Genomic DNA, 26386 nt, shown 5'->3' with positions numbered 1-26386 from the left:
CCTACTTCAACCTCTTTTCAAGCTCTCCAGTCAATACTTCAATATCCACTTACAGTATCAACATTCCAGCTACTGTGGCTCTCAAGGTGGGCTCCACGTGGCAGGTAAATGACAATCGTTACGTAACATTGCTTAAATTTAGACTCGTCGGGATTCTGGACGAGCTCTGTCTCATCTCTCTCCCTCCCGCCGGTGCTCAGTTGTCAGTTTTCCACTCGCGGGCACGAACAGCTTGCTGCACTGTAACACTTTATTTTGTTTCTGGCCCGAGACTCTTTGGGCAGCAGTTCACACGGTTCTCCACGGAGTATCCCCACATAACCCCCGCAGCCGACCGAATGCGTGCGCGGGCACTGTTGCCATGGTGACAGCGGGTTTGACGGAGAGTCGGCGGGGAGGTTGGTAGGCTGTCGAGGGAGACGCGGAGGGCGAGTGGAGGGGCTGGTGGAGGGAACAGCTGGTGCGGCAGCCACCACTTCAAAAGAGCTCATTTAATAGATTTGGAGAAGATTTAGTGGAGCTCCTCCGCACTTCTCGCTGAATGAAGCAAGGCTGCAAACGCTCCGACACGTTGGAGGACTAAAACAAACACATAAGGACCTAAACAAACAAACACATTCACACATTCTCACAGAGGGAAAAAAAAAGAGAGAGAAAGTTGCGCAGACACACACAGTCGCACATATTTCCCTACACGCCTGCTGTAACGCCTAATTAATATGCAGAGATGCATATCCTGCATGGGTAATATCACCGGCGGCGTTGCCAGCCGTTGGGTGGGTGGCGACCAGCTTTGCCTATCGCTGGGGGACTGAGTACCGCCGCCCGAGGGTGCATTTGTGTGTCTGTTCTGTCCGTGTGTCTTTAAGAGAAGGGGAGATAGAGGTGTTGCTAGTACTCCACTTACGCAGAATAAAGAGAACACCCAGGGGTGTCGTGGGGGTGGTTCATCAAAGAGGTACCAAAGCACATCTACAGATTTCAATCATCCCCCTCGAGAGTCCGAGATGAAAACTCCTGTGTGTGTCTGTGTGTGTGTGTGTGTGTGTGTGTGTGCGTGCTACACTGCCTGTGAACTTGGCTGAGGGTGTATTTTTAGGTCTGGTAGGAGTGATGAAATGCCTTTGAATGAAAATGAGAAAGTCGGGTAGTTTCAGTGGCGCCCTGATGTGCACAGGTAATGACTAATAAGCCATGGTTACTTACAAAGACTTACAAAGCTCAAACCTGTTTCAAAGAAGGTTACGTAAGGACAGATTTGGATGGTTTGGGGTCACATGTCTTTGCTCGGTTTGGGCTTCCCTCACATTTGGTTCTGTTCTTGTCTCTCTTTAGGTGAACGGTGCTTCAGTTCAACACAATCAACAGGAACCCAACAGGGATGCTGTGTAGTAGTCTCTCCCTCTGTCTGCACCCCTCGTTCTCCCGTGAGGCCCATGTGACCTAGCCTTGACCCACTCGTAGGGGGCCCCCACTGCCGCCGGAGCCCACCCATGAATCCCAGCCCCGACCGCGGCAAAGAGTGCCTGCCTCCCAAGAAGAGGGAATCTCGGCAAGGATCGACAGAGCACCACGTTACTTTGGAGTTTAAGCCACCTGTGCCAGTCCGCAGTCGGTCCAGTGCGGGGGGAGGGGAGGGAGGCAGGAGAGCCAGTGACAAGGAGAGAAGTCCTCTTAACCCAAGCCCCCAGCTCTTACATACCCCTCCACCCCTTCCTGTTGCATCACCGGGCCTCCATTTGCCCCTGCCATGGCACCTGAGCTACTCTCCCTCTGTCTCTCTCCCCCTTTTCCAAGGTCCGCTCGGCGAGAGGAGGGGGTCGGGCTCACCTGCGTGGAGAGATGATCCACTCCTCTCCCCCCTCACCCACCACTCCCAATGGTTTAGAGGGGAGGCGGCTCTCTCATTACCACCCTCCCCATCTTCCTCTTCCTCTTCCTCCTTTAAGACTCCCTTTCCAGCAGACTGTAGGGAGATGGGGTCCTACATTAACAGTGGCCGCCATGACAACAGCTCCTCCCTCTTCTCCCCCTCATACACATTTAGTCATAACCCGTTCTGCTCTCAAGACCCCAGCTTACTTGACATGAGACATCGGTACTTGGTCAAGAGGCCCAACGGTCTGGACGGGCCGGGCAGCAGGACTGCCTCAACCTCCAGAACTCTGATCAGCGGAGAATATGGGAACGACAGCAGCAGAACCAGACTGGACGCGAGTCCCCACGGCTCACAGAGCAACGGTGGGCGGAGACAGCAGGAAGATCCGACATCTCGTCTTCATTCTGGAGGGGTGTTCTTCTCAGACTGTCAGGCTCTAGAAGGCCCTGAGCCACATTCCTCACAGCAGGACAGACAGATTCACGGGATCAGTAAGAGCAGCTCCAGTTTAATACCCACTCGTCCCCATCCCATAGGTCTTGTCCCAAGGGCAGGTAGAGGGTCACTACTGGACCCACTGGGGGTCACACCAGCTGAAGCCCAGGTCTATTACTCACTGGGATCGGTATGCCAGCCCTCTCCTCAGGCCCAGGCCTACCCTCTCTTCAACCCCTCAGGAACTCCTCTTTACAACCTGCACAGGGAACAGGGTCCCAGGCTGCACAGTCAGAGAAACTCGCCAAACTCCCCCCTGGGTTTGCCTAACAATCACGACAGGTTGCAAAGAGACAGAGACAAAGTCCCGCAAAGGGACGAGGAGCGAGACGCAGACAAACGCAGCAACCTCCTCGAGCATAAAGACCAAGACCAACACAGTGACCAGCACAGACGGCAGGAGAGAGAAAGAGACAGAGGGAGAGAGCTATCTCCTTCCCACACCTCACCCCTGGGCCTTCATCCACCTCCTCCACCGCTCCTACCTCACTTCACCAAGGGTTCTCTCATTGAGCTGGCCAGTGGGAGGTTGAAACGCGTGGAGGAGTTGCAGACCGAGGACTTCCTGAGGAGCGCAGACACTTCCCCGGAGTTTCACCTCAGCTCCTGCACTGTGTTGCTGATTTACCCCAGTGTTGTCCAAGGTTTCAGCCACCTGCAGGTCCACCTGACAGACCTCAACACTCAGGTCAGGGTTCTCTCCTTCACCAGCATGCCAAACCCAAAGTATATGGGCTAATATATCAAAGAATATCTGATCACTGATTTGTGCTGTGATGACGTGTGAAATGAAATTGAAGTTCTTGCTTCAGTTCTGTACAGGTCTAATTCAGAAATGAGTCAGTAGTCACACGTTTTTATTGTGTGCAGGAGTATTTGAAGGTCTTGGTGGAGTACCCGTTCTTCGTGCAGGACCGAGGCTGGTCGTCTTGTTGTCCCCAGCGAACGTTACAACAATACGGCCTGCCCTGCCGCCAACTCACGGAGGGGGACGTCTGTCTGGCTCTCACGCCCACGCCCACCCAAACCCACCGGACACAAACTCGCCCCAGTTCTAGGGCCCACCGCACTCAGCTCTCATCTAGAGGGTCCAGCAGCTCGCACCGAGAAGAAATGCCGCCTCCGCCTCCTCCTCCTCCACTCCCTCATCACACGCCCGCTACCGTGCCGGCCCCACCGCCGACCACCGAGCCCCCCGTTCGGCGGGAGCCGCGTCCCCGCAAGCGACGCTGGTCCGCCCCAGACGGTCTTTCTCCAACCAGAACTGATGCGCTTGGCCTCCTGGACTTACCTCATGGCTCAAAGCTGACGAAGTGGCAGTAAAACAAACAAAAAAAAAAAAACGTGGAAAATGCAAAGTCAGTATGAACATGCACATTCACGCAGGCACATGCGAGCATACACACACACACACACACACACACCCTCCTTGTCTCTATTGCACCCACCAAGAAAACCAATGGTGAGACCTCAAGGGAGGGTTGCAGGGACGGAAAGAAACCCAACAAAATGCAATTTATGGGTGTCTGAACCTACCCCAGATTTGATCCCCAATCATGGAGATGAACCTCTTTCCTTTCCTTTCCTTTCCTTCCTTTCCTTTCCTTCCTTTCCTTTCCTTCCTTTCCTTTCCTTCCTTTCCTTTCCTTTCCTTTCCTTCCTCTCCTCTCCTCCTCTCCTCTCCTCTCCTCTCCTTCCTCTCCTCTCCTCCTCTCCTCTCCCCTCCTCTCCTCTCCTCTCCTCCCCTCTCCTCTCCTCTCCTCTCCTCTCCTCTCCTCTCCTCTCCTCCCTCTCCTCTCCTCTCCTCCTCTCCTCTCCTCTCCTCTCCTCTCCTCTCCTCTCCTCTCCTTTCCTCCAGATGTCTCCTTCCTGACACCGAAGACGTGTAGTCAGACAATCAAGCACTTGTCTGTGTTCTCTCTGTTTCGGGGGGGTCACGACCTCCTGCCGACAGTGTTTTTCTGCAGGGTACAGCCGCTCAACCAGTGTCAGGACAGAAATGCAGTCATGTGTGAACAAAAGTTGACTATATATATTACATTACAGATGTTATATACAGTAAATATGCTAAACGGATTAAATGCAACTTCTCTGTCAATTTTGCAACGCATCTTTTTTTCATTTTTCTCGCTTACAAGCCGACGTCCGCGGACAGGCAAGGTGAATGTACGAGCAACTCTTTGCCTTTTTTTAAACTCTCATCACTGGGAGTCATTAAAAAAACCATGCTTGTCAAGGCATTACCTTCCAATATGTTCTTAACATTATGTCTGAGAGGGAGAACACTAAAGAAACCTGCGTAACAGACAATCCCGCCCACGCAGACAGGTCTGCGCCACATCGCCTCAACACTCATAGTGTTTTTCCATTAAATTTGAATGTTGGAGGGTAAAAAAAAGTGCAGAATGGCAAAAAAAAATAGAAGTAATGGTGCTAATAACACGTTGGAACCTGATGCTTTGTGAATGCTCTTGACCCCCGTGTACTGTACGCTTGTGTCCCCATCTCATTTTTTGTATGTACTGTATTTGTTTGAAGGCAGGGAAAAACGAGGAACGTATTTTAAACTCAGATACGGGTATCTTCTCTGATTCAGCACACTCTCTCACTTTAGTTTTGTGTCTTTTTTTTATTGTTTTCAAAAAGGAAAAAAAAAACTTACTTGTTGATTTTCTTTTTAAATGTTATAGCTACAAAAATGTATATTTTTAAAAAAAATGGTGACTCTGTTAAATGATGTTCAATAGAAATAAAGAGAGAAAAGCTTTATAGATTTCATTCACGTGTCCATCATTCTCTGCAATTCCCCTTTTTTTCACATTGAAATAATAAAGCTGCCGTGTTTATTGACTTAATCAGAATAATTACTGAGAATTTGTTGGGGGGGGGGGAGCAAGATTTAGAGAAAAATCGTTTTTATCCAATTTAACAAACAGCAACTTCTCCCTTGTGCTGTACCAAACATGTCCGCTGATGGGGGCTCTTGCTTCTATACTTCCTCCAGCTTCCCTGCATCTGTGGCCGGAGGGACAGCCGACCTGTCCGCGCTCCCTCCCAGGCTGAACCTCTGCAGCAACTCCAGCGCAAACGACGGGATCACCTGCGTTTAAAAGAGGGCGGGCGTCAATAGTGCGCATGTGGCGACACCTGTCGGCCGATGTGATTATGACAGCCGGAAATTTAGACGAGCCAACTTCCGCGTGGGAGAACCTCCACCGAGTCCTGCGATTTCAGAATTACTTGCTGAGCTTAAATTATTTATTTACTGTAATTTTAGATGATCTAAATTTGATTTTGGTTTTTTTAGGATTCTGTTTCCTGGAGCGGCCCAAATCCTCATCTATGGGAGGGACACGAATATATCTCTGCCTGAAGCCTAATATTTGACTCAAACCTCTCTTTTCCCCGTCCCCTTCATTAATAAGAATTCTCCAGTCTTGGTTTACCCCCCTCCGAAGGGTATCCAGACTCAGCAACCCCTCCCTCTTTTGCACCTACCTGAGCTACAATCAGCTTCCTGTTTTTTGGAAGTTTGGGGTCTGGAAACTCTTCTCCAAAGCAGAGCTCCACCTCAATGGAAGGTTTGGATCCCTTCCCTCTTAAGTAGCTCTGAAGCTCTGAAAGTAAATATGTTGTGTTATAACCCCCGGGTTTATGCGTTTTACCCCAGAGTGGAGACAAATTAGACTTAAAGTGTGTTTCTCTGCTGCGCATGACGACTCACCGGTGAAAAATGTGTTGACATCGAAGAGTTTGAAGGTCTTCTCCCGCTCCAGTTTGTTGGGTTGGTCAGTGTTCCGGGCCAGGGGCCCGCTCCAGTACACTCTGCCCTGGCAGAAGCGCTTGATAAAAAGTCCTTCTGGGGCCATCCACAACAGCACGCCCCTCTCCAGGTGACAGAGGAGGCGGCTCATGGCCTCGGCCAGGTGCGACGGGAGGGAGACGGCGGCGGGAGACGGGAAGCAAATCAGCTGGGCGCTGCAGGGGCCGTAGATGCGTTCGTTCCCCAGGGGGACCTGGCCCTGCAGGATGAAGCACCCGTCCGGGGACTTGGTGGTCACCTTTAACACCTGCTGGCCGTGGTACAGCAGCACCACCTGGAGGCGGAAGTCTGCACACACACACACACACACACACACACAAAAGGCAGCTCGTGACGGAGGGCGGGCGCTGCAGCGACGTGTTTTCCCCCTCTCTCACCTGAACTCGCCAGACCCGCACGGAAGAAGGTCGGGGGGGCGGGAAGCTGTTTTGGCGACGTTAGCGCTGATGACCCACAGTACATGTGCTCCTTCATTAGCGTCTCTGAGGAAGAGGGGGAAAGAATCATCATCTGAGCCCTGATTAGGTTTCAATCCTCTCCCCTGATTCCACCACTCACCGTTAATCTCCTTTAATTCTTCGCCTGATGAGGTCGATTCCTTTAAGAAGAAAAACCACAGAGGAAAAACACAACTGAAGGAATCTGGAAACCTTTATATCAACACAGAAACCTACATATGAAGACATTAGCCACATTTTGGGGAAGCTAATGCTAACTGGTAACAGCTGAACTGGTTTAAGAGGCTAATGCTACATTATTGTATTTCCTGGGATGTCCGATGTATCTGCAGGAGGCCTCAACTCATGTTTCACACACGTTGTTCATTTTGTTAGCGTATAAAATCACTTTAAAGCTGATTAGCCTGGGTTGCTAGTGCTGTCTGTAAGCAAACACCCCCCCCCCCCAAAAAAAACGAGATCACCTGGGTTACACCTTAAAAACACCAAATTTTACAAGATTTCCCAGAGGCGTCTGATGGAGCCTTGATAAAGACACACGTGGATGATATGAAATCTAAGATCCGTCTTTTGATACTAATGTCTGGAGGACAGCCCAGACATTGCTGCTAAGCTAGTTTAACCTAACAAACACACAATCCGCGCGTCATGAAGCTTCACAATACAACCGCGATGGTTCAGGATTCTCCAGAACACCTCCATTCGCATATGCTAATCTAGCAAGCGAAGCTAACAAACCGTTTTGGATCTCTGAATCCGCTGGGTTTCGTTTTCACTCCAGCTGTTTGTCAAAACTTCGCCACTTATCCCCATTTTTAAGAATGTGTTTGGTTATTTAGAGCCGATTAGATCTTGCTTCAGTTTTACCTGCTTGACCGGGGCGACAGGGTTCTCTGGAGACTTCCTGGCCCGGTTCTCCGCTTCTGGTTCTGAGGGGGACGTAAACACAGCATTAATGAGACGTCACCTTCTCAGGATCAGCGCAGCAGCGTTTAAACCTCCTTTCTCTGGTCGCACCTGCAGGCCTGGGCGGCTCGCCGCTGCTGCTGACCCGGTACACCTTGTAGGGCTCTGTGATGTCCAGCTGGTTCCGCTCCGGGACCTCCTCGAAGTCGGTGCTTTTGTTGAGTGCGCATCTGAGCCGGGTCTTCCACATGGTGGGGTCGGCCTTGTCCCTCCCCTCCCTGTACTTGCCTTTATACACAGCCCAGGCCTGAGTATGTGGGGGGGGGGGGGTCTGTTAATGCTAATTTATCAGTGAAACGATTTCAATTTACGGAATATTTGATCGAATCTGTGCGAAGTGAAAATGATTCTATTTAATAACACTTCAGTGGGGTAAAAATAAAAAATGTGAAATGGTGATATGAACATATAACAGAAGCTGTAATGTCAACCAAAAAAGTGTTAAATCCCAATATGTGACGTGTATGTAAAGTTCAGTCTACATCACCTTTGTAATTAAGTTCTATTTTAGGATTGAATTTAATGACTTTGAAAATAATGAATTGAAAATGATAATAAATTTCATTCAGGCATCAGGTCGTTTCCTTAATCCTGAAGCGCAGTATGGAGACCAAACAGCTCCTGCTCCATAAATAATCCGCAACAGACGCCGAATTTGCTCGCAAAATGACTTCATCAGAACCGGATTGCGATCCGAATTCAGTGGGAACGTTCTGACCTTGAAGAGAGCCGCGTCCGCCGTCTGGCTGTAGTCCTTCTTCGCCGCGTGCTTCCAGGGGATCCGGAACATGGTTTTCTCCTCGTTTTCCCAGCTCAGTCCTGCATATTTGCCGCTCTCGATCTGGGCTATCAGCCACTCTTTCATGTGCATCTTTGTTTCCATCTTCGACACCAACGTCTCCGGTCACGAACACATGTCCCAGCTCGCTCGGTGCGTTTTACCGTCTAAAAAACCCCATGCTCGAATGGCCAAACGCGACATTAAAGTGTAGATTTGCCCGAAATCTGCCAATTCTGAAGCTGTTAGACCGAGTTTGTAGAAGTTTCCGCAGTGAATGCAGAAGTTCATTAAACCAAAGTGCGCTCGGAAGATCGAAAGTGAAACTTATGAGCTGTTGTGATACTTTCGGTTTCCCCACTTGGTTCGGGCCGTGAATGATTGACAGTTGGGGGCCCAAACAGACAGCTTTGGCCTATAAAGCCTATAAGAGGAGCATTTTAAACAAATAAAATAAATCGACTTTGATTTCAAGCTTGGCTCTCGAGCACGTGACGATGATGTCAGAGGTCAAAGTTCCAGAATTTTCTCTCTCTATCTCTCACACGCACACGCACACACGCACACACACCCCTGATAATAACGATACTTTCGCGCTTAAATGAAACCGTGTGGGCGAGCGGGATCTTTCTCCTTTTCACACTTCGCTCAGGGTAAATTATGCTGACTGAAGCAGTTAAGAACGTCACACAACAGTGATCATGGCGGACCAGACATAAAACGACAAACTCATTTTAAAATAATCCGAAATGATTCGTCGCGGGGCGGGTGCACTTCTAGTCTTTGCCGCCAGGCGGCAGCATATTCACGCAGATATTTCTAACTACCTAGTTGTGGCAACCTGGATAAAATAAAGGCCCTTAAAACCCCACTTCGCTTAAACCTGCATTCATTGCTCCACGCGTCTTAACGTGAAGTAAAGAAACTGATATTGGACCCATCTAATTCTGCGTGGTCTGTTCTGGCCCCACTTCTGCAGATGTTTTGGTCTACAGGAGAGCTGCCAGATGCAAATCTGATACAGGCCACACTTAATAGTGTTAAATGCTGGAACATCTGGATGTCTGTGGATGCTGAAGAAAGAAAAAAAATACTTCAGCTTCATCGCCTGAACCATCTTGAAAATGTTATTTAATATTTTCCATAATGTTTTATAAAGGAGCCACGTTTCTGGGGAGTCCAGATGATTTCTGTCATTTCAGTGGAGTTCCAGGCAAGAATAAAGCCGAAGAAGAGGTGGAGCGCTGCCCAGCTGTTCATAAACAAGCACATTACCTTCAGCTAAGCAGCCACTGCACCGTCCTGCCATCCAATCTGAGAACAATAACCGAGGTGATGAAGGTTTTATGAGGAAATGTGTTCCATATCGGCCGGTTCTGTTCGTCCATCTGGCGCATTTAATGCTCGTCCGCTCAAACAAGCCGGTGATTCTCTTTGATTCCTACATCTGGCGCCTCGTTCGCTCAAGTACGCGCTCTCCCAACGACGGCATCGTGCCGGAGGAAGAATTTAAAAGCTTTTAAATAAATACTCATGCGTGCGTGCGTGCGTGCAGACCCCAAATCAACGTGATCTTCGTATCCATGTAGCAAATTTCATTACGCTCCGACTCAACCCAACGTGCCTGGACGTCGACCAGAGAGGGGGTCCAGGCCGTGCACGGACACGCACGCACACACACACAGAGGGTGACCGATCAGAGCAGGATGCGTCCCGACCCAACATTCCCACCACAGTAAACACAAAACGAGGAGGTTCTGTTGCTTTTCTCCCAGTTTATTGTTGTACCGGTTCAGCAGTCAAACTTTGAGATGTCAGAGCAACTTGTAGAACGTCTCTCAATAAATAGAGTTATTAAATATGACAGATCGTGTTACAGCAGAGGAAACCTGAAAATACTGAGCCCACCTGTAGGGACGGCGCTCGCAGCGCCCTCCTCTTAGTTTACCAAGTTTTTGGGTTTGTTTTTTTGTTTTTTTATACATTTTTTCAGGAAAAGCCTGCGAGAACGTCTCCCCGTGACCTTCGACCTCCCGCCTCACTGCGTCCCTCGGAGGTGGTGTGTGCTGTCAGGCGGAAGAAACCAGGCAGCTTTACAGGAGAAAACACAAGTGACATTACAGGAAATAAATACACTTCTGGCTTTGTTTGGGAAACAATATTTACACAGTATCACACAGAAGACGTCACACTCACATATATATGAACAGAAAACCTAAAGATAAATGATCCACTACAATAACGCGTTAAAAAAAGGATTGCTGACCGAACGCACGTACAGTACGACCTGCTTTCATTGTCTCGTATGCACAGTAGAAAGCACAAACGTGTGTGTGCGTGTGTGTCCGTGTGTGTGCACGATAAGAAGCCTGAAATTCCTCCTGCAGCCCCCACCTCAGGGGCAGCGTGTCGCAGGGGAGGCAAAGTCTCTGTGGCGTTCCCCCCCGGCTCGGCGCTCGGATTCTGCGTTCAGGCGGCTCTTGCGTGTCGGCGCCGCCCCCTAGTGGCAGCCGCAGGCTCGGACCACCATGTTGCGGTACTTTTTGAGGATGACGTTGGAGCTGTCGTCGAAGTAGAGCACCGAGATGGCGTGGAGCTGCGTGGGGGCGCAGCAGGGCTTGGGAACCGTGTCCGGGTTGATGAAGTGAACCTGGAAGGAGGCGTTTGACACGTCAGACAGCGGTCGAGCCGGTCACACCCGGTTTCTGTGGCGGGGGACTCACGAGGGTCTGCACGATGGCGTGGTTGGTGGCGTTCATGTAGGAGTTCAGCGGGAAGGCGCACTCGCCCTCGCAGTAGTACGCCGCGTAGCCCTCCGGAGCGATGATCCAGTCCTGAGGGCGGAAAATGAGCGATAAAACAAGAAGAGGTCGGGACACGTTGGGGGGCGTGAGCACGACGGCGGTTCGGTGATGTGGCGGCATCTTTTCAGTCCGTTCTGCTGTTCTTAGCAGGATTCTTTTGGTAGTTTCAGGGGCGGATTAGGAGCCAAATACCTTAGAGGGACGGTTCCTCAGTATATCATCACGATACGCTCAACGTAAACACAGTTTTAGGCATCATGGTGACCGTAGAAGCAGCCTGTGCAGAGACAGACGGGCCTCCATACCTGCCAGCCCAGGTCTCTGAAACTGACGTAGAGCTCGTGCATCTTGCAGGCCTGCTTCTGATCCGTGCTGCTGTTCTCTGAGAGAGACAAAGACAGATATTATGCTCTTGTGCTCCGTTACCCTTCCACTGCGGACGAGGGCCCAGTTCAGGGCCAGATGATAAAAAACAGACCCGAACGGAGCCACTGTCCTCGGGCAAACGTAATTGTTCCAACGACAACTGAGGGAAATCACCTCCAGATAAGCTGCAGCTCGGTACTTGTTCCAGACAAACCTGTTCAGTGCTCGGCCCACCGGGTTTTGAGTCCCAACTAGATGAAACAGATGTGCACTCAGGGTCTCGCCCCTCTTTATTTATTATCTCTGCATCTTTTTAGCAGAAAACAAAGGGACGGTTCATCCTTCAGTGTCTCCCTGAGACCGCTGCATCTCTCCATATGAGCCCCAGAGTGTGGTTTGCATTAGGGGCGATCACGGGCCACTGGTTCTCATCACCTGGTTAAAGACCACCACCGGACCCCCTATATGAGCCCGTTCGGGCCCTGTGCTGGAGTCCGGGTTGCCCCATTGCACACAGCAGATGTGCTCTGCCATAAAAGCCTGAGCTGCCTCACCTCCATGCAGGGAACCTGGCTCCGACTGCTCTGTAATGCTTGTGCAAATAAACGAAGACGGCAGAGAGACATTTGAAGCTCGTGCATTACGGTCTAAAGTTTCAGCACTTCGCATAAACACCCCCCCACCCCCACCCCCACCCCTCCCCCAACCCCGTAAAAAAAAAAAAAAACCTTGGAAAAATCTCTCGCATTTAGCTGCTGGAATGATGATTCCGGCGCCGTGTTTTTGTTGATACCTTGTCTGTTTTGTGGACTCCGACCAGAGACTGTCCCCCCTTTTCTTGTGATTTTGGGGTGGGAGGGGGGGGGGATCTGAGTGCAACAGCATAAACCAGCATCGGGGGTTTGAAATGACACAGGCTTCGCGGGCTTACCGGCAACGTTGGCCACTCTGAGCGCCTCCTGGCTCTTGGCCCCTTTGGAGCGGTTGGGGTTCCTCTGTTTGCCCCCACCCGATGCCGAGCGGATGCTCCGCAGGTGCACCTCGGTGGCTTTGAAGAAGGCCACCATGAAGGGCTGCTTGTTCTGAGGCCCGCTGCGGCCGATCAGGCCCGCCACGCGAGGATTGACGCTCTCTCCTGCAGAGGGAGACAGAGAGGAGACTGGAGCAGGTGCCCCTGGCAGGGATCTCATCCACACCAGAGAAACGGAATGGTTTTTCAAATCAAACACATATAGGCCCAGAGGTGTGGCTGTCCCTCCCCCTGAATGATCCAGCGCTCCCCACTAAGCTTTCATCTCCTGTCAGCCTCCCTGATGCCAAGATGGGGCTGAACATCAAAGTGTAGCTACTGGAGCTTTTGTGAACATAACGTGTGGGTGGTACCGCGCTTCAGCCGGGTTTATCTGGTTCTCACTCAGAAGAATGTGCGTCTGATCACCGTCTGGTGGTAAATCAAGGCTCCTGGTTGCCGCCGGCGATGGGACGTCCCACCCGCCTGCCTGCACATGCTTGCGTACAACCTTGCAAATCCACTCAAACACACAGGGGCCCGTGGTTTTGGGCCCCTCCGGTGCTTCCCAAAGCATTACAGAGTCTGTTTTTCCCTGACATGTAACATCCTGCCGTCGGTGTCCTTAAAGAAAGCCCTTCACATGTGTGACGTGGGCTTTTTTCTTTCTTTTTTTTTTTTTTACCAGCGATTGGGATCAAAACCTTGTGGTGATGGATGATAGCACTGTGTTTTTCTGCACACCTTGTGATGATGCTGAGGGTATGACGGATGATGAGCAATGAAAGGAAAGTCTTTATCTTTGACCACAGGGACGGGCGCCAGGACTTGAAACAGGACTTGTTTTGCACCTGATTTTATCGCATTTCAGTTTACTGGCATGAAATCGTGTATTCTTTTTTTTTTTAAAATCTAATGGAATCAAATATACTCATAATCAATGTAAATTGTGAAGATTATGTTGCCATTAGCCTGTGTATTAGCATTTATAATTTATGATACTCAGCCCCATTTTTCCACTTCAGGAACCTTAAGAATTTATCCAGGATTTTGAAAAATACCTTGGTTCCTTCCTACCAGAATTACCTGCTGAAAAAACTCAAACTTTGCCTGAAAAAGTTCCTAAACTGTGTGTAGGAATTATCACATTCCCTGGAATTCTACAGGGACGGAGGATTATAAATGAATTTGAACCCACACAGATTACCAGGAATTATTTTACCCAGATAAAAAAAATAATCCTGCCATCGATGTGATTTAAAGATTTCAACAGTTTTGGGCATCAATATTGGCCACCAGGTGGCGTTTTGGGATTCTCAAACCAGGTGTTGCATCATTGTGTTGTTTTTTGTGTGCATCAGTGGGTTTGAGGGAGTTTAACTGTGAGTCAAAAACAAGTTGTTATCAAGATGTTCCTTTTTTTATTGAATACACAGATGGAATGTAAAGCCATCTGGGACTTTATCTTCCTTATCTACCATTTTTGAATGCTGACTGGTGAAACGGCCACCTGCAGCTTCCATCCTGCCAAGAACACCCACTCACCTTTGGTGCTCTCCAGAGCCAGCTGCAGGCCCAGGTTCCTGCCAGGGTTCAGGACCCAGTGGTTACTGGTGGCTGTCACATCAAACACCAGCCAGCCCTCCTCCGCGGCCCAGATCACCCGCGAGTCCAGGAGGAACAGGTCCGACTCCCTGTTCCACAGAAGAGACACAAGGTTACCTGAACGCCCGTGACAGAGCGTGCACTCAGAAGTGATTGCAAAGTGGAGCAGAGCAACGGAGTGGAGAGAGGGAGGGAGTCAGAGGAGTGTGACGGGTTGAAACAAAGAGAAGGGGGGGGGGGGGGGTCCAGATGGTGAGGCCCAGGGGAACACTTAATTTTCTTAATTGACAATAATGGCTTTATAAACGAGCAGTCCTTTCACACACACACACACACACACACACACACACACACACACACACAGTCCACCAGTGGCTGGAATTTCTGTGGAAGAACCAGAGACAGAGACAGAGAAAGTTGTGGTAGTTGCATCAAAACTCCGTAAAAAGTCACAAACGGAACCACTCAGACTCGTCTCTGGGTTTGTGATGGAAAGTGAAATCTTTCCCCTGTGTGCAGCCGTTGTGGGGCAGATAGAGTGTCACTGCGCTCTGGTTCGCCGGCGGAGCCGAGGTCATTCTGGCGAGGGGATAAACGAGTGCGTTGTTCCCTCCAGACAACAGAAACCTGTAGCAGAGGTGGAGGACGGTGGGGAGGGGGGACTACCCAGAACACCAAGGTTATCCGATGGGCTTCCTCACCTGTCCGAGTGTTCCTCCAGCACCTGGTAGATGCTGATGCGGAAGGTCTCGTTATCGAAGCGCTCGTGGATGAAATCTTTATATATCCTGAACTCGGCGGCGGTGACCGCCTCGCCCTCTGGGATCCGCGACAGGTCAAATCGGAACTCTTTGTGATGCCGCCGCACCGGCAGGAACTCCTTATCGTGCTCCACTGCCAAGGAAAAACAGAGAAAAGCATTTATGTCCAGTTTCTGGAGGTGGACGGAGGATCACAGGGGCTTTTTGCGAGGTTGCGGAGCCGCACGCTTGTGCAAAGGGAATCAAACGCCTGGCGAAGAGGAAGACACGGGGCGTCTGATCCTCGCAGAGCTTTTACAATTTATTTTCCCCCGGCCCTCGCTTGTTAGCAAGCAGCTGACAGCTCTTCACAATCTTCCCAGCTCAGCTGCAGATTAAAACCATCTATAGATATGCGGCACACATGTTGGCCCCACAGAGAAGCATTTCTGAGGGCTAACACTGGGAGCCGGGCATCTGGAACGCAGGCAGTGATGGAGAAATACACACTCAGGCAGCTTTATGGGCCCCTCCTTTCTTCTCCCTCTCTTCCTCTCTCAGCCCCAGAGAGTCATCCAGTTTGCCCTTCATCTGGTTCTCATGAGTTCATGCTTGGCGTGCCCCATCTCCTGGAATCTCTGACCCCGCTCCGTTCCTGTCCCAGCGTGACGTCTCAGGGGTCAGCGCCCACGTCTTTCATCATCTCTTGACTCTCGCTCACCTCCCTCTTCATCACTGGCCAGACAGACCCCACGCATCTGTTATAGCCTCAATAAAATGTCACGTTTGTGGTTAGTGCCATTCACGCCATGCTAGTCAAGGCCTAAAGCGACATCAAAGCGTCAAAGGGTATACTTTGCTCTGCAATTGCTTTCATGTCTGTCTCTATTAAACCCAGTAGCAAAAGGAGATTCTAGAGATGTGAGCTGATAGTTTAGACGAGTAAAGACAGGATTTGCTGTAGGCTCCCAGTGCATCAAACACACCCTCCCGGTCTCCCTTTCTTACTTTACGTGGAGGCAGCGCACGCCGATGCTGCGTTAAAGCCTTTTCTTCTGTTCCGACACGTTAGCCGAACATCCGAGCCCTCGTAGCCTCGCAGCATGTGGGCTTCACGCCGTGCATGCCGTCAGGAATTCAATCAAAGCTTTTTCTGTCCCACCCCGCTCATTCTGAGGGCTTCACAGATGCACTGGAGCCAGAAACGTGCACAGGAAAGAGGTCACCATGTGTATTACACACGTTAGAGGTTTCATCTGGAGGCGTGTTTAAACGTTGACGTTGTCCACAAATATCCATACATTCACACGGTCGCTGCGAATGGGTCCGACTTTTGCACACATTCTCGACCTCTGAAGTCCCGTCTGCACTGAGGTCTGCTAATTGTCGTGGCACGCCAGGGATCTGTGTGTCATTCTGACTCGACGCAGGTGCATCGCCGCAGTGGAAAATCTACAAAACCTGATCTGCAGCTGAGGAGGGAACAAGTCCGGCTTCCAGGGTGTGATTCTGGGCTCTTTGTTCCGGCGTTCCCACAGGCTGTTTTTGCAGCATGGCAGTCATTAGGTGAGGGGAAGGGGTGTAGGCAGAGCCGAGCGCGTGCATTTATTACTTCCTCAGGGAGGAAGCCGGTAGCCGTCGTCACACCTGTGTCACGGGCACACATGCGCCTCGGCCTCGGTGGCCACGCCCTCTGCCACATCAGCCCTTCCTTCAGCTGCAGCTCTTTAAACACACATTTGTGCCAACGTGTGGGCTTTACAGTGACTTCCTTTTCTTTCCAGCAGCCAAACTGAATCCCTGACCCTGACCCTGACCTTGACCCTGACCCTGACCCTGACCTCACCCAGTTTAACCTTAACCACGAACCTTATCCCTAAACTTAAGTTGTGGACCTGAAATTTACAGTTAAAATACAGAGCCTCAAATTTCAGACCCACAAAGATGCCGCAGTGTGACTAAAACCCTTAAGTTAGGAGCCCATCACACACACACACACACACACACACACACACACACAGAGTGTTTCCTGTGCAGCACAGGGCCTCATGCGTCAGCACGGTCACACATTCATTATGGCTTACTGAAAATCCATAATTAGAGACGCGACAACGCACACATGCGAAGACACCGGCACACATGTGCACATGCACATGCCGCTGACTTTTACACTGCCCTCTGACATCTGACTCGTTCTTCATGCGATCTGCAGCTCCGCCACATCTTTCGGCGTTTGCGGGCCACACACATGCTCGGCCGCACACATCAGAGGCGTGCAGATGACGATGGCTTCTCCATCCTCCAGACCCACGGCGCACTTGTTAGCATCTCGCAGGATTTATTTCCCCCCGAGGTGCACTCCGTTTACTTGTCATGTTCTCCTCTACTCTGCGTGTTTGATGAGGGCTGAAACCTCAGATCTTGTCCCAAGAAATAATCGCCCGTGTTCCGTGGTTCACTCGGCTGATTTATGATTTCAGTCTTTTTTTTTTTGTTTGTAACCTAAAATGCTTCAAAATGAAAACAGATGTGTTGTGTTTCTTCACACTTGCCTTCATTAGATCTGAGATACTGCACATTTAGGCTCTTTAGTTTCTGTACTCGTTTCCCTGCATGTCCACTCCCCCCCACCACCCACCACCCCCTCGCCTTGTCCTGCCGGGCTCGGAGACCTAAGACACTTCTCCGACACCTCAGGCTCCGTGGCGAAAGCGGACAAATGTGACAGCTCGCATTAGCCCAAGTGTCTCTCCAGCACCCACACACCCCTCAGCCCCACTCCACATGCTTCCGCCTCCCAGCAGGGGGGAGGGGAGGCCGCGGAGGCACTCTCACTTCTCCCATCTGACAGCTCCCCCCACCTTCACCTTCAGCCGCCTTGGGACAACCTTCATCCCACCTGCGCCGGTCATTAGCAAACCAGACAATCATGACAATCAACTCCATTTGAAGCTTAAATCAGGTCATACTTGGGTCACTTGTGGATTCATCTTGACCTCGAATTATTTCCTTTCAACTGCTCGAGGAAAGAAAGAAATTATTTCATCACAACCACCGTTCGTCACTCTCTCGACTTGGACAAAGTGGATTGTGACAGGATTACTCATTCCGGTGATGTGCCATAATCATCTACTTCTCTCCGGCGGTGTTGGAAACGAGAAAGTCATAATTTCCGCAAGCTGAAGGGGACCGAGAGGGAGAAAAACAGGCTGCGCTGGAGGCGCAGACGGCTCAAGATGTTTATCCCATAAAGAATGAAAGGGATCGGATCTCCCGGGTACTGAGCGGCTGGCCGCAAAGGGCGATTACGTTGGGAAACATCCTGCCCGCCGGTGACTACGGGTGACATCATGCCTGCGTGATGTATTTAAACTGCTGTAGGACGTGACAGCGCTGGGACGAGGGGAGCAGCAGAATCTCAGCTATAACTTATCCGCTGTAGACTCTGTGTGTGTGTGTGTGTGTGTGTGGTGTGTGTGTGTGTGTGTGTGTGTGTGTGTGTGTGTGTGTGTGTGTGCAGCTTTAGGAGGCACCACAGGAAGAAAAGCCCTCAGATTTAAGACCTGTGGTCAGACCAAACCTTCCTCGCTGAGGTTTCTGTGCAGCTGAGGGGTCTCACGGCAGATCTGTCGACCTCTTCATCTCCCTCTCGCTGAGGCCATCAGACACGCTTTCCTGAGTTCCACCCCACGCTTCGCTGGGCATCACGGTCCAGGAACTTATGAGATATGTAACAGCCCAGACCTGACGGAACGTACCTGTGTTTACAGCCTCTCTACACCGCTCTGGTACCTGCTCGGCGGTGTCGGAGCGCCAGTTTAAAATTCCATTTGGTTCAGCTAACCAACTAGTCTGCAACCTGCAGGAGATGCAGCCAGACATTACACACCAGACCTTTATTTTTCTAGTGCACTGTCACTGGTAGAATAATGACACACAGTCTGGCAACGTTAGCCCTGACCTATAAGACCCGATCTCAAAAACATCCATTTTTTTTCCCTTTGGAAAGGGGCCTCGCCAACCCCGACAGTTTAAATTTCTCAACCGTTTCGCTCCTCCAGAGATGAGAAAAAAACGGTGAGTAAGTAAATAAGGTAAACAGAATAAAAATTCCTGCCTTATTTTTGTGCCGTGTGTTGTAAAAAGTGCTCCGAGGCGGAGATGGTGGAATGCCGAGCGCCGCTCACACCACCGCACTTCCTCCTCACAGCAGGATAAAGCAAGTCAGAGATGTGTAGCCACAACCGCAATTTCCCCTACTCCTTCTGCCCCTCATCCCTTTGCTTTTATGTTCTTTAATTTGGTGGCTGCAGGGGCCGCACCCTCCTGCACCGGCCAAGCCGCCTCTTATTATAGACCTCAGGAAAATTCTCATACAATGCCCGCACTGGCCCGGCGAGGTGCAGATGTGTCTGCGCGGTGTCTGCGTCAAGCTTTTTTTATAATCTCCCCCTGCATCCGGCGGCATCTCCTGCCCACAGGATGGTAGCATTAGCCATATTTCCGAAGCCCGTTGTTTATTACGTTTAAATGCTGCCTTTAAAAATAAACAAGGGAGGAAACGTGGGGAAATGCAGCTTTGGAAGCTAACTAAACAGAAACTGGGGGGGAAAAAAACAGACACGGCTCCACCGCACGTCATCAAAACAGCCGTGTTGTTGAGTTGTTGTTTGCGTAGTTTTGATTTTGCTGTCCGAGCCGGCTCAGTTTTTCCAGGCTTCCGCTGACACAAGCGAACACACGTCAGGCGGCACAGCTGGTGACTGGGCAGGGCCGGGGTAGGTGCCTCTAAAGCTTTTACGACCCGCAAACACGCAGGGCCGCTGCAGCGAAGAGAGGAACATTCACGAGCCGTCAGCCGGCTCTCATTCCTCTCATCTCCTCCACGGTACCAAGTGCCGTGTTTGTTTTTGCAGCGGTGGAGCCGCCGGCCTATCTGGACTGGATGGGCTCCGGCCCACATCTGCTCTCTCTCAGCTTCACCGCTTGGTACCTGCCGTCATTGAAGCCCATTCGGGAGGGGGTGGTGGTGGTGGTGGGGAGTCTAATGTGCTGCCAGCCACTGATAACGTGAGGCCAACCTAACCCAGATGAAAGGGAAGACGGGAAATATCATTCATTCTGCCTTCAGATCGTCTCGGGCTCACCTTGACATAATTAATCTCACATTTTTAACTACTGAAAGCGACGTATCTGAATACCACACTTCTCTGCTGCTTAAAACGTACATTCCACAGTATTTTGAATAATTTGGTTGCCTACATTATTTTTTAAGTCCACTTATTAATCGCGTTTGCTGCATTTGAGTATAATCGGTGCATTTACTTGCGATATGAATCAATAGAAAATAGATAGAAAAAAATAATAGAAATTGTTCCCTGTTTCAGAACACTAAGCTTTTATTTGACCATAAGCTTCGCTATGCACGTGCGAGTAATTATGTCAATTTAGCAATCATTTTAAGCTTAAAAGCCGCAGTGAAATTAAGGGAAAAAACCAAAATAAACTCAAAATTCCTGGCAGCGAAGGGGGCCTATCAATCAACGAAGCAGAGCCGGAACGCCCACTGCTTCATCTACATCTGGGCCTTTTTGACCACGCGCCACATCGCGCAGTCCCACCCGCCGAGTGTTTCATCATCATTCCCAGCGAGTGTCCTGACCTGGCCAAGAGCACGGAGGCTCTGCTATGTACAACCAGATGTCATTCCGGGCTCCTTGGTTCAGCAGGTGAATCTGACAGATAACAAATGTTTTTCAAAAATGGATCATGCTCCTCTTGGATCTCTGCAGCTGTTTTGCAAAGGCAAGAACTGATGATAGAGACAGGTTATTTGTCTCCTTTGTTGCACACCGGAGCTGAACATTGCATATCGACCTGTGACGGGCATTAGGGTAAATACCAGACACGATGATGGATAGCAGACAGAAAGGTGGTGTTATCAGTGCCTCGAGATTCCTGTTTCAGCTCACTCCTTGTCTAGCAGAAGGCAATAAAGCATGCTCATGCAATAACACTAATTAGCTCTAGAAACATTCCTTTTGGAGGAGACAAAAAGAGACATCCCTCCTCACATAGTGTGCGCGCTTACACTCACATGCGTGAGCACCACCGATGTCATTGCATAAATCATTTAGAGGAAAGAAATGCGTGTAAAATTGTGTTTGAATTGAGTTGCCGCCATGCGATGAGAGCGACGAGGATGTCTGGAGGCTTATTAGAAAGATAGAAGAGAGAAGGCCTGTTTCAGAGAGCCTGTGCATGTGTGTGTGCACGTACAGAGGGAGGCTGGGAGTGGAAAAACATGCAAAAAGAAATGATACCTCAAGAAAGTGTTGAAACGTTTTAACACGGGAGGGTTAAACCACTAGAGGTGACGACCGGAGCAGGAGGCTGGAGACTATACAGCACGGGACACCACAGGGACTATATGATAGCCCGCTAACTCAAACTAAGAGGCCCACGCTGATAATCAATACTGTTAGTTCAGGAGGTTCGGGAGGGGAAATGTGGTATCGGATGGTGCGGCCTGTGGGACAGTCTGGAGGCCTGGCCAGACACGTTGGTGGAGGCTGCAGCGAGGGGACGTGCCGGACTCATAAAAGATAAAGTTTCTCTGCGCAGCCACTTTGGACTGCAGACAGAGGGAAACATCTGTGTTAACCAGCACCACGGGCAGCCCACTGTGGAGAGGAATGCAAAGAGAAATAGAAAGAAGGGTGAGGAGAGAACGAGGAGGCAATATGAGTATGCATTGTTAAAAAAAAAGAGTTATTGGAGGGCTGTGTGGGAAATGAAAGCGTGGCCCTCTCTGCTATCAGCTATAAAGTATATATGCGTGAATGTGGCGTGACTGTAGGGGGACACGAATGCTTTCAAGCACGCAAGTATGAGTATGCGAGCGGTCGGAACGCCAAGGCCTGTAATAAATCCAGACTAATTAAGTAGTTAGACGCTTCTTCCCGTCTCTGCTCTCCATTACGTTGCTATTAACACGTTCGCGCACAGCTGGCAGACAACTGTGCAAGCGCGTCTGATAGAGGAGCCTGCATGATGGAGGGCCGGGTCACCAAGGTAGATCAGCCCGTAATTATCTGCCAGTGCAGCCACTCGTGCTGCCAAGTCCATACAAAAGCTCTTTCTGTCAGGCCTGTTGTGCTGTTGTTGCTTTCATGTAATCTCAGAAACTTTCATTCGCAGCCTTGTTCTGTTTTTCTTTGTTCAGGGTGTTTATTGCCAGATGTGTTGTATTGTTTTGCTTGAATAAGCAGATTAGCCTCTGCTAAGTGATCACAAGTTTGGCTGTTATAGAAGCAGAACTCAGGTATAGCTCATTAAAAATGGCCATACACGGCGAAATTCACGTCTTATTCCACTAAATTCTGCAGAGTAGTTGTGTTAGTGATGCCAGATGCTGGATGTTTGTGTTTTTGTTGGCTAAAATGCTAACGCAGAAACAAAAGAAATGCTCTGTGACCAGTTCTCCAGCGAGGAAACCGCAGGAGACAAACCTGAACGAGAGGTGATTAACAGGAAAATGGATGTGTGCTCATCTGTTTGTGCTGGCAGCGGCCAAAAGCCCCCGGATTCAACGTTTTGGTCGGTTTAGGCTCGTTAAAAAAACCCGTCAAAACCTGTTCCAGCCCATTTGTGTCCACTGAAGGCTAAAATGAGACATGAGACCTGCCACCCATGCCTCTCTAGAGTGCCACAGACCTAATCTAAATGACTCTGACTCATTTCCACTGACTTAGACCTCGCCGGCCACACCAGCATCGGCCCGGCTCTCCACCAGGCTGTGCCTGACGGGCTACAGCTGCAATCGTCCATTAAAGATTTACCTCCTCGGCTTTAACGAGGCCATTTTATTTACCTGGGCCTCTTCAGGAACGTGGAAAATAAGGAAGTTGTGACTAATGTCTCCATGATAACCTTTTACAGTAAAAGACTAAGTGCTCCCTCCCACACGGAGAAAGGCAATGAAGACGCTGTGCAGAAGGCAAACAGCACAGGTCCCTCTCAGGAGATTTCCCCGCAGCCTACGAGGTGTTAACGGCTTTATAAATTTCGGTTGTCATGTGCCTGCATAACATGAACTGGACTGAACTGCAGCCCGGTGCAAAAAAAGGCCTGGAAGCTGCGGTTGGTTATAGAGGAAATTCCTTAATTCGCAGTAGTTAAAGACTCATCCTGCCACATTCAAGAGCCACAGTCATCCAAAAAGGTTGCATGATGAAGAAACGCGTGCGTGTGCGTCTGTGTGTGTGTGTGTGTGTGTGTGTGTGTGTGTGTGTGTGTGTTATTGTGGCACTCACCCAGTACCTGGGTGACCTCTGTTCGTGCAGCGGTGTACATTCTGAATGTATGCTGTAAGCCATTTACACAGCTGGGCTTTTAAAGTGAAGTCACCCAGTGAGAGGAGGTCCCTGGCCCGGGGTCTGTCCCAAAGCCCACACCCACCCAGAGCTGGCTGCACTCGAGTTTGCAAGACTCACGCACGGTGACAGCCAGCTTAGGCCAGGAGGAAACAGGAAGGAGCCCTGAATTGAGTCATTTGGGCAGTGTGGTGAACTAATCTGGGATTTGAGTCTTTTCTGTTATGGCTTCACAGGTTTTGTGGTGCAGTGGGAGCATCAGAGGATAGACTTTTAAGTCATTTGTGGTGAATCAAAATGCAAACAGGCGGCTTCAAGAGCAACAAGCAGTGATGAAGAATGTTTCTTTAGATAAAACAAACAGTCATAAAGTTCTCGGGCGCACTGAAGCCGCAATGAGTAATGTGGAAAGTCGGGACTTTGGAGAGAAAAGAGTCACTTCCTGCGATAGTATCACTTGGTTCTCTCTTCTGTGGAGGAAAAGAATCAGAATCGGCTGTTCTGAATGAATCCTGGATTAGTATTAGATGGGAAGATATGAGATGAGATAAAAGGCTGGAAGGAGACATGACAGCAGTGACAGATTATATCCCAAAGAGCGGCGAGTATGAAGACTATAAAGACCCGGCGATGAAGCCGTCAGTATCCAGGGAAGCAGCAGAACTCTCCGCGATCTTCTAACATATCAAATAACCGTGTTCTGATGTGACCCGTCTTTGTTTAGGCTTTCTGTCTGTTCTCGGCATCTTCATTTCAAAACAACAGGACTGCAGCCATCTCTACCCCCCCCCCCCCCCCGAAAAGCTCCCGTCTCTCTCTCTCTCTCTCGGCCTCGGCCCCCTTGACTCTCGCGAGGCCCTTGACTTTGCGAGCCTCTGCGGTCAAACCCATCTGTGTCGCAGGCCGTCAAAAATAGTCACAATGCAGCAGCTCCCACAGTAATTACACGGTGCAGCGGAGGAGCCAGTGTCACCTCCCTCCCTTTTGCCAGGATGCTGCAAGAACGGTCTTTCCGGGGGTTAAGCGTAAACCGGCAACTCCTTGCACAATTTCTTGAAAACGCGACCCGCGCCTCACGTAGGCCTCTGATTTTCTTCTGCCACCTCACGCCCGGAACGCCGACCTGCTAAACTAAGCCGCTGCAGGTCTGAAACGCGCCCGCGAGCAGTTGCAGGCGCTGCCAAATTTGTTGAATTAAGTGGAATTATAATTGCGCCATTATCTGTCCATAAATCTGCCAACGCCTGCTAATGCTGCGACCGTATCGCACTTTACAGCCCTCACCTGTTGCCGAGGGCAATAAAAGAGAGCAAGAACGGTGCGATTTCTGCAAACGATGCAGAGAGCATCGTTTTGCAGACCTACAGCGAAATTAAACATAGAATGGAGGGAAAGCGGCTGAGCGTGGCGACGACTGAAGTTTGGAACCTCATTGACTGGCGTTATTCTGCGTCTAGAGGGATGTCTCCAGATTAGAGTTAAGGGAGGACCCACTGCACTTTGAACCCAGTCTGCTATTGACTTACTCATTCTTTAGATAACACATGGTTGACATATTAGCTGTTTGCTAGTCCATAATCCCTTTTTTCCCCCTTTTTTTCCTCCCTGCTGGAGCACCTGATCATTAGCTGGCTGCACAGCTGGTAAACTGAGAGAGATACAAGAATGTGACACTCCTCCTATTAGCTGAAAACCTGCACCTATGCAAACAAGGTGCTGGCATACTGTGCATGCACGCTGGTGTGACATCAGAGCAGAGACCAGATTATAATGACATATTTCATTTACACGTTAAAAGAAAAGATTCCTGCTAAATAAGGCCCCATTCTGACATCACGACAGGAAAGACTGTCTGATCGGTAACTCCTACAGCTGGATTAGGACTTCATGCTTTTGTTGATTTCAGATGATGTCATGCTGTGTGAAACTACATTTCCCCAAATGCTGAGCGTGGATGGGAAGCCTACCTAAATTGACAAAGCTCATGACCATGTCAGCATCGTTCAAGAAGTTGTTGTCCTGCAGGCTGGCCAACGGGGGCCCTTGGGTGGTGAAGACGGGCTTGTACGGATAGGAGTATCTGTTCTCGTCCCCCTCCGTGGACATGGCGTTGTATAGGTCCAACATAAACATCGGGGCAGCGTTGTGCTTCCCGTGGTGGTGGGGTCGCGGCCGGTGCGGCAGCCCCAGGATCGACAGGATCTCCCGCTGCATCTCCCTGCGCTCTTGGCTCTTCAGCCGGCGGTGGATAAAACTGGAGTGGAACTCGTTGTCCAAGCTAAAGTTCGTGAAAGCTGTGTCAGCCAGGACGCAGCAGCTCCACACCACGAGTAAAGCGGGAGCGCGTCGGTCTAAAAGCGGTGCCATGGTGCGAGTCGTGCGTAATTGCGCCCTGTTCTGTTCGCCGAAACTCTTGTGGAAACCGAACTTTAAGCAGCTCGTATTCAATATCCAAAGTCACGGACGGACCCTCATGTTGAGGGAAGTTCTCCGAAAAGTGACATCAATTCGATCCGAAGGTCATTTGACTGATCCCTCGCCCGTCTGATCGGTTCGCGTTCCCGCCGTCTTTCCTGTTCATCCGCAACCTGCGAGCAACGATCTCACTCTGTGGCTGCCAGAGAGGAGGCTGCAGTCAGGCACAAGTTGTGAGGAGGCGCTGTGCAACGGGGAGGAGCAGCCAGAGAGGGAGTGGAGGAAGAAGGCGTGTGTGTTGTGGTTTTTCAAATGGAGACGCAGCGCAGTTGGCCCCGTTTGAGAGGAAGCTCTTCGGGCTTACACGTGCAAATACAGAAGGCTTTGAGACGGGATTTGTGCGGTAATGCTTTGGTTTGGGATAAAGCAGATTTCGTCACTCCTGCCCCACAATTGCGAGCGTGTTTAGTCTTGTGCGGATTCACTAATGACAGATGTTCAGTGACAATAGGCATCTCAGTTTCAGCGCGCTTATGGAAAATAATAGAGTCCATATCAGAGGGTAAATGATTGGCCTGTGTGGGAGGATCCGCGGTGCTCGGGGAGAAGTTGCAACATGCGTTTAAATGCTGCTACGGTTATTTAGCCATTCACAGGTGCACGGTTGAATGGT

The 26386-nt window shown here is 50.2% G+C and overlaps 3 protein-coding genes across 7 annotated transcripts in view; 1 reads left to right on the top strand and 2 right to left on the bottom strand.

Annotated features, from left to right (window-relative positions):
* zmp:0000000926 (uncharacterized) overlaps positions 1–3989 on the top strand; it is a 26725-nt gene extending 22736 nt beyond the window's left edge. For all 4 annotated transcript variants that reach the window (XM_057040067.1, XM_057040064.1, XM_057040066.1 and 1 more), the window contains exons 2-3: positions 1336–3062; positions 3245–3989. In XM_057040067.1, coding sequence (XP_056896047.1) covers positions 1494–3062; positions 3245–3697 — 2022 coding nt within the window. In that variant the 5' untranslated portion in view covers positions 1336–1493 and the 3' untranslated portion in view covers positions 3698–3989. The remainder of the gene's footprint in view (positions 1–1335; positions 3063–3244) is intronic.
* A 395-nt stretch (positions 3990–4384) lies between these two features.
* On the bottom strand, positions 4385–8744 carry irf10 (interferon regulatory factor 10). Its single transcript, XM_057040071.1, has 8 exons — positions 8340–8744; positions 7673–7868; positions 7523–7584; positions 6756–6795; positions 6575–6679; positions 6099–6485; positions 5873–5991; positions 4385–5474 (listed from the first exon to the last, which is right to left on the bottom strand). Exons 1-8 carry the CDS (start codon positions 8502–8504, stop codon positions 5364–5366), a joined length of 1185 nt encoding a protein of 394 aa, XP_056896051.1. The 5' UTR covers positions 8505–8744; the 3' UTR covers positions 4385–5363.
* Positions 8745–10154: 1410 nt separating this feature from the next.
* On the bottom strand, positions 10155–25933 carry bmp7b (bone morphogenetic protein 7b). 2 transcript variants are annotated; one of them, XR_008951626.1, is made up of 8 exons: positions 25266–25933; positions 14885–15077; positions 14124–14272; positions 12501–12704; positions 11509–11585; positions 11123–11233; positions 10794–11049; positions 10155–10490 (listed from the first exon to the last, which is right to left on the bottom strand). XR_008951626.1 is itself a non-coding variant. In XM_057040069.1 (7 exons), exons 1-7 carry the CDS (start codon positions 25663–25665, stop codon positions 10900–10902), a joined length of 1284 nt encoding a protein of 427 aa, XP_056896049.1. In that variant the 5' UTR covers positions 25666–25933; the 3' UTR covers positions 10155–10899. The 2 variants fall into 2 exon arrangements, 1 of the variants encoding a protein (XP_056896049.1); XM_057040069.1 differs by having other exon boundaries at positions 10155–11049.
* Positions 25934–26386: the final 453 nt, after the last annotated feature.

The sequence above is a fragment of the Takifugu flavidus genome, chromosome 8, assembly GCF_003711565.1.
Source record: "Takifugu flavidus isolate HTHZ2018 chromosome 8, ASM371156v2, whole genome shotgun sequence".
Classification (NCBI taxonomy): domain Eukaryota; kingdom Metazoa; phylum Chordata; class Actinopteri; order Tetraodontiformes; family Tetraodontidae; genus Takifugu; species Takifugu flavidus.
The sequence above is the reverse complement of the archived record's forward strand: the minus strand, read 5'-3'. Positions and strand labels throughout refer to the sequence as shown.